Here is an 8,025-nt window from a genome sequence, read left to right on the forward strand (position 1 = left end):
AGATTAGTTCACAGTGAAAGATTAGTTTGCAGACAGTAATTCGTTCGTAGTAAAAGATTAGTTCGCAGAAAGTGATTGTTCGCAGAGTGTGATTAGTTCGCAGTGAGTGATTTGTGAGTGATTCGTGAGTTCAATATGAACAAATATTTAATATGACTCGGTAGTCACCAGTCACGAATCTTTCATATGACTCGGGAGTCACGAGTCATATGTGATTCGTTCAAATGATTCGTTCATTTTGAACGAATTACTCACGAACAACACATCACTACAGTACATATGTCCCGCATGGCATGGCGGTATCTTAGATTTCCCAACCGTACGTACTGTACATTATTGTTTGTTATTTCAATGTATTACCCTGTATGTATGTGTGGCAGAATGTCTTAGATGCTTTGCGTGGCAGAATGTCTTAGATACTTTCTCTTGCTTTCGAGAAAGTATCTCGTGAGCACGAGAAAGTATCTAGTGCGCACGAGAAAGTATTTCGTGAGCACGAGATACGTTTCTCTTCCCTCCCCACCCCCCCATGTCCCTTTAGGGGCTCCGTAATACTGTCATGACAAAACAAGCATCAGTGTAATACTTTGAAAGAAAAAAAAACAGAACTTTTGTCATTACAATCCCTTTTTTTTTAATATTCACATTCACTTTTTTGTCAGTAGTTTTTATTTAAAACGTTTTTTTCCACTCAACTCTTGTGACATCATCATCATGTACAGACTAATTGGTTGTCCTCTCTGTGACTAACGTCTCCGGTACAGGATGTCCCAGCTGTCCCGCCATTTGAGTCCTCGCAGTTCATTTGCCGAAAGCTCTGGATTTCCATAGGTGAGTGGGCAGAAGGTTCGATATGACAGGAAGACAGACAACAACACAGCTGAGGCCCACACACACAGCGCTCGCTGGTACGTCACGCTGCTGCAAGGAGACAAAGTTTTTACCTTTTGAAATGTCATTTTACAAAACATCATGAAGATAAAATGTTTGTGCTTTTTCTGCTTTTAAAATTTATTGGGGCTGGACTGAACCTCCTAGTAGGCCAGTTTTGACCTGCAGGATGTATTTTTGACAACCATTCACAGTTTATGACTGGTGTGTGTGAAGAAATGTACCTGAGAAGATGAGTGTGCATGTGCTCCAGCAGGGCGGGGCTCAGCAGGTACAGGTAGCAGAGAGCGGGCAGGTAGTGATAGAGGAAGAGTGTTTTCTCCATCAACAAGAAAGGCACAAAGTTGACTAACCAGCCGCCGACACACACACAGCCCAGGCACACAAACTTACACCACACACCTGGAAAACACACATTGTTAGAAATGAGTGTCAGAGTTTTGGAGCCGGTAGCAGCACGACTCTTTATTCCATTTAAGTTCAAGTTCAAAGTTAAAGTTCAGGGTTCGTACCGTGAGGCAAGTCTTTGAAGCCCCGCCTCCTCCTCAGCAGATAGAAAACTGCCAGCACCTGATAGGCCAACAGGCTGAAGTTGGCAACACCCCATGACACTGGGTTACCAATCAGATGGATCTGAGCCTAGTTACACAAATAATAGATTTACTTTTTAACAATTAGTATGTCAAATACAGACAGTGTTAAAACTATGACCAGCCTGTGTGGCAGTGTGTGTGTGTACATTAGAGGAGGAGTGCAGCCAGTATGCAATGTTGGTTTCCATGGTGATCCACTCTAAAGGGGAGGAGCTGTATTTGTGTTCGGAGTCTTCCTGTTTTACTGTTAGCATCTTCCACTGTTACAACATAAAAACATGACATGTTACTGTGTCGCTATGGCAACAATGTGACCACTGCTCTTGCACATATGAATGATTGAGTAGACAGTAACACTTCTTTTTCTTTCGGCTTTGTCCCTTTTTTCAGGGGTTGCCACAGCAAATCATTGATTTCCATATTGCCCTGTTCTCTGCATCTTCTACTCTGATCAATCGTTCTCCTCCTCTTCTTTGTCTTTGACCAACAGTAGTCCAATTTTCACCAGTACCCTGTAGGTCAACAGCACTGTTGGCGGTCTTTATTAACCCGGGCCTCGACCGATCCGGTATGGAAATAGTTTTAGTTATTTATTTATAACATATATATACATACATACATACATACATATATATATATATATATATATACACATATATATATACATATATATATATACACACACACATAATAATATAATTATTTTATTTATTTAGCAATTTTAGTGATTGAGACAGTAACAGATCCACACATATTATTATTAATTTAGTCTTTTAAAAGAAATAAAATGTTTGATTTTTTTGCTCTTAATTTTTTTAATGAAAAACATGATCTCAGTAGGCTAATGCCGACGCTAATTTTTTTCTTCATGTCCGTGTCACTGACCTGTAGTTCTAAAAACTTTGCCCAAAAGGAAATCTTTCTGTCCACATCAATGTGAGATGGAGAATGCAGCTCCACTTCCCTCTCTTTCTGCTCCTGACCTACACAAACAAACACACACAGGTCAACACAGCAAAAAGCAGCAACGTTGTTATTACTGCCCCCCCGCCCCTCCCAAAAAGGTAAGCAGTATCTGTTTCTGTACTGGTTCCGTATCGGTGTTCCTCCACCGTCCATCCCAAATTGCCAGTGTTAGCTTTGAACAGTTTCTCCGCTACAATTTCCAGCTGGCGGAAACCCCAGTCTGGGAGAGACACACCACTCAGCTACACACACACAGACACAAAGAGAGACCGTTATGTACAAAGAAATCACTGCACTGGGGTTTAAACGTGCACTTCCTGTTTGCACCTTAAGAACGGCCGAGGTGTTGACGTGGATCAGTCGAACCTCTGACAGGATGGTCTTCCACACGTCTGACTCCACCTCCCTGTTTGAGATGTCCTGAACACAAACACACACGACTATGGTTCACCTGAAGAAGAAACACCAGGAGTCATATTTGTACTTTCCTGTATTTGTTTTGAAAGTTGAATAAGGGCTGGAAACAGACACAGTTTGTTACTCTAACTGTTGGCATCAAAGGTATTTTTCCTCATTTTATTTGTATAAAAATGTGAGATTTTTGTTTGCATTGGCGCACCAGCTAAGAAGGAGAATCACTTTTATTGACTTGAAAATTCAAAATTTAACACACACACACAGTTAACGCCTCAGACTCACCACTCTCCACAGGTTCTGAGCTGCCATAGAAACGTTGAAGTTGATGTAGCCAGAGACCTCCTGGGCGTGAGGACTCATGGGAGCTGCCACGTCATGGCTGAAACAAGAAACTCAGGTTATTTATGATTGAAAATGTTTTCTGTTCATTTTTCATTTTCTGTTGAGAAAGCCAGGATGGTACTGTATCAACCAATCAATAAACTGATTCTAAAAAAGACCTTTAATTTGCCGGTTCATCTTAGGTTAGTTCTTAGTTTGAATTAAAGATGTCTGATTTTAACTTTTTGATATCCGATATGCCGATATTTTTCAAACACTTAATTTCTGATTCCGGTATCAACCAATTCTGATACAGGCCTGGTAATTTATTTATTTATCTGTACAAACCACTGTATGAGTATGAGATTAATAAAATGAGCTGCAATGCTGCCACCTAGTGACTTTCAGTTTAACACAACGGTTTATTCCCAAAACAATTTTTAGAGTACACATCATTTGGGGAAACCCAGGCATTGCGTTATTGGGTTTTCCATTATCATAACAATTCTTACGGATATAACATAATTATGCTAATATGGCTGAATATATCGGTATAACAGTGAGATTTTCTCAATTGAAAAAATATCGGCCCTCTGTAGAAAGTCATTTATTTAATTTCTTTTTAGGTCATTATGTTTAACTGTTTAAAATGTTACCAAACATATGGTTCTTGGATGAGAAAGAGTCCGTGATGTTTGGGTTGTTTTTACCTGTTCAGGAAACGTGAGGTCATGCCATGAACTAGCTGGATGACATCACCATGACGGACAGGCCGGGGGGGACTGCTCACCATCATTTCCTGTCTGTTACAGACAAACTCATTAGACAGAGAAGCAAACTTCCCAGCATGCCACAGAAAAGGTTGTCCTTCTACCTGTCGGGGTCTTTGACAATCCACCAGTTGTTGACGTCTTTGAAGGGGTAACAGGTGACCTGCTGCTGGTGGGAGCTGCCACGCCCGTTTTCGTACCTGAACAAATGCACGTGCAAAAGGAGAAAAACATTTTTTAGCTTGCAGTCTGTGATTGGCTGGTGGTCATGTGAGCCTGCAGCACCTGATTGGATAGTTGGCTTTGTGTGAGTGGAGCCAGCAGGGGATTGGCTGAGAGGCAGAGCTCTTTAGCGTCACCTGACTGCCATAGGCCACTTCCAGGGGCTGACCCTGCGTGATCCGCGAGAGACCACCCTTAAGACGGAGAAAAGTGGATAAAAAACAAATTATACCAAATATATTAAAAAATAAAATTAAAAAAAAAGGAAAAGGAAAAAAAGAAATACTTTGTGTGTGTATTTATTAGTGTCTTACCCGAAGACTGGCCTGGAAGGCTGAGCTCATCAGCTGGTCATGTGGACCGCTGTGGCTCAGGATACTCAGATGAACGTAGAACCAGAATACATAGAGCAGGACAGGAAGGACCAGCAAGCAGAAAAATCTACACACACACTGCACGCACACACTGAGCTGTACAGACGGGAACATGAACACACAAACACACCGTGAGTTCGGTTTATTACATTGAGTTTTAGTGTGTGGTCTGTGGATCCAGACTCACGTGACTGACGGTTCGGTCTCCGATCAGGTTCCAGGTGTGCAGAGAGGCCACACCCAGCAGGAGCAGGTACGAGAACAGGCCCATGTATTTAACCCTGACATTATACACACATATAAATACACACACCCTTCGGTTAAAACCGTCACGTCAAAAAAACAGCCGCAGATGATTTCCTCACCCGATGGCCGCACCGCAGGAGGCTCCACAGAGGAGCAGCCAGCCATACCTGAACCAGGAGCTGAGGAGCAGAGGACCAATGAGAAGCTGAGACATCAACAGGCAACTCAGGCAGCTCAGGTTAAAATTCAAAAGGTCACCCTCACCTGCTGGGAGCGTTGTAGAAGCACAGGTAGGAGAAAAAGGCCAACAGCACGAAGAAGATGAGAACGGACTCCAGTAACATGAAGCGTGATTGGACAATCAGGGAGTTCTCTAGGACGTGAAAGGAACGTAAACGTTTGGACACAAGTGCTATATAGCATAGCAAGATATAACAGCATATCAAACGTATTATTACCAAATATTATACCATATTATATCATATTACCATAGATATGTAAATTTGATAGCTGGATAGATGTATATAATCTAAGTACATCGTGCATATATATATATATATACATATATACACAAACATGAATACACATAAATATATATTTATACACTCACAAATACTAGGGATGTCCTATATTAACTCTTGCTGTTATCCGATATCGTCCAAACTATTAATTTCCGATTCCGATATTATTAACCTATACCGATATATCCCTGGTTATATTTGTTTATTTATCTGTAGAAACCACTGTATGAGTATGAGATTAATCAAATGAGCTGCGATGCTGCCATCTAGTGACTTTAATATATCTTATCCCAAAACTATTTTTAGAGCATGTGTTAGTTTTAGCATGCATTGTGTTAGCTGGTTTACAGTATCATAACGATTCTTACAGATATTACATAATATGCTATCGGGCCGATAATATCGGTCAGCCGAAATTATCGGGTGAACCAGTGATCTTTTTTGCAGTTACAGTTAATTAAAAATAATCAGTAACACCGGGGGCTGGTGGTCTTCATTCTTATATGCGTATCCAAACAGAGTGGTTCACTGAAACAGACACTGTGTAAGAGTCGACCGCTGCCTTTCAGGTGAATACGAATGAATATCAACAGGTCACGGTCTTGACACGTGGTAAGTGTTGTGTTTCTATAAAGCAGTGTTAGGCATTAACACTGCACTCACCCAGCAATAACAGCAGTGCAGCTCCCAGAGCAGAGAGGTGAGAGAATTTTAACTCCAAAGTCAACAGATAAACCAGGGGAACACAGAGAGCTCCACACAGAGCAGGCAGGAACCGCAGAGTCCAAACACTCACGCTGCAAGGATACTCTGTACCGACAATGAAACAACACGGGGTTACTGTAGTAATACCTTATGATGAACACAAACACAAACAGAGATTACTGCAAAATATTTTATTTTATACTTTAAGAGCACATACATTAATACTAATAATAAATAAAATAAAAATAAACACAGCAACTCTGATATAAACCTAGCTGCGAGCTCTTCTCCACTGCACTGACTCTATAGGTGCCCCTTTCCGACAGCAGGGGCGCTGTTGTGCACTGAACTTATGCTGTAATTCAACACCCCATTCAATTTGTAAAAGAGAAACTGGTATGATAATGACGTTTTCCTGTGTATTTTTTAAAAATTATTTCCCCTAATAGACAAAAACAATAAAATGCATAATTTACATAATTTAAATCTTATACCACATCTGACCTAACCAATGCATTTATTTATAAAAATTGTTTTTAATGGCCGATAGTGGATTATACTGGTTGTATTTGATTATAACATTTCAAAATAAATTTAAATATTTTTAAATATTGCATTTAGCAGTTTCTAATCATTTCCAGATAAGATACAGTGATTGGACCGAGCCCAGAGTTTCTACCTGCTCCAATTCTGTTCCACGCAAAGTTTCCATCAAATCCTCCCAGATACGCTGCAAAACACACACACACAGTTACAGGTAAAGGGGTAATACCGAAGACTGCGCATGTCACACTGTGGCTATACTGACCTCCGAGTGCCAATATCATGTGACCTAGAGGTGGTCCACTGTCATCGATGAAGAAAACTCTCTTCATATACAGGGACACAAACTGGCCATAATACACTTCATCGAAGCTAAAGACGCAGAAAAAAAAGGAGACAAATACCTGAATGATGAACAACTAACGGGGAAATGGGTTTGAATGGATTCAAGTCCAAGTGAATGCAACACTCACACCACAGCATTGGGATAGCTGAGGTGGCACAGTCGAGTCCACAGGCTCAGCACAGTGACCAGCACAAGGACCAGGTCCACCTGAGCCGTAACCATCAGGGGGAGATGCAGCATCACGGCGACTCGGATCTTATGTGAGTGAAAGTTAAAAGAACTGAACAAGAATACCATCACTATCACTGTTTACCAGAACCTATTTACTATTTCAACTGTGTTTACAGCACCATCTACAGGTTTGTAAAAGTAACATTCCATTCCTTCATTATTATTTGGATATTTATTTTAAATATATTAAAATTTACAAACTTTTATCATACTTTTACGTCAAATATTTGCAGTGTCAATAGAAATGATGTCAACGCGTCATTTGTTTGTATTATGTCCACAAATGGCTCACTTAAACATACGGTGTAGTTTTCTTGCTATAACGTTCCCTAAAGCTGTAAAAACTCTACGTGTTTAAAAGGCAGGTATGGAATACCTTAAATAAAGTGTGTGTTTACGATCCGACAGGTGAGTCTGGAAGAACTACATATGTTTGAGTCCAACAGGAGTGATGCTAACAGTTGTTAGCATCCGACTCGCTGTTCTATCTATCACACAACAGTAACATTCTTAACAAATCTGACCTGTTGTTGTCCGCATGAAACACAACATGTTCTGTCGACACCCGCAAACTCAGATGCCCATTGGTTCTTTACAGCCTCGTAGTTTCATCGAATCCAAGCATAGTTTCCACAGCAAGTCTGCAGCAGCAGAAGCAGACACTCGATATGATCGATTAGTTCTGTCTGCAGATCCAAGCAGCTAGCCAACCTAGCATTACATGGTTGGCGTTACCATGGTGAGAGTAAATGGCGAGGTTCTCATCTTCAAGAATATGGCTCGTACACTTAGGGTTGATTTATCACGAAATAACGTAAAACTTATCACGTAATAACGTAAAGCGTATCACGTCATAACGTAAAACTTAAAACGTAATCA

General features: G+C 40.7%; 1 protein-coding gene across 1 annotated transcript; it reads right to left on the minus strand.

Moving 5' to 3' along the window:
• Positions 1–651: 651 nt before the first annotated feature.
• Positions 652–7,929, minus strand: pomt1 (protein-O-mannosyltransferase 1). The gene is made up of 20 exons (XM_025053321.1): positions 7,671–7,929; positions 7,043–7,170; positions 6,835–6,941; positions 6,706–6,756; positions 5,985–6,131; positions 5,065–5,173; positions 4,920–4,979; positions 4,742–4,835; positions 4,495–4,650; positions 4,244–4,374; positions 4,063–4,158; positions 3,899–3,991; positions 3,150–3,246; positions 2,778–2,870; positions 2,572–2,692; positions 2,370–2,467; positions 1,631–1,744; positions 1,404–1,530; positions 1,116–1,293; positions 652–921 (listed from the first exon to the last, which is right to left on the minus strand). The coding sequence occupies exons 2-20, from the start codon at positions 7,153–7,155 to the stop codon at positions 747–749; spliced, it is 2,160 nt and encodes a 719-aa protein (XP_024909089.1). The 5' UTR covers positions 7,156–7,170; positions 7,671–7,929; the 3' UTR covers positions 652–746.
• Positions 7,930–8,025: the final 96 nt, after the last annotated feature.

Source organism: Cynoglossus semilaevis, chromosome Z (genome assembly GCF_000523025.1).
Source record: "Cynoglossus semilaevis isolate Cse_v1.0 chromosome Z, Cse_v1.0, whole genome shotgun sequence".
Taxonomy (NCBI): domain Eukaryota; kingdom Metazoa; phylum Chordata; class Actinopteri; order Pleuronectiformes; family Cynoglossidae; genus Cynoglossus; species Cynoglossus semilaevis.

Coding starts and splice junctions, on each gene's coding strand:
- pomt1 (XM_025053321.1), bottom strand. CDS start 7,155: ATGCTGCATCTCCCCCTGATGGTTACGGCTCAGGTGGACCTGGTCCTT. Junction 2,693..2,777: donor ACACCTCGGCCGTTCTTAAG/GTGCAAACAGGA, acceptor GTGTGTGTGTAG/CTGAGTGGTGTGTCTCTCCC. Junction 1,294..1,403: donor CTTCAAAGACTTGCCTCACG/GTACGAACCCTG, acceptor TGTGTTTTCCAG/GTGTGTGGTGTAAGTTTGTG.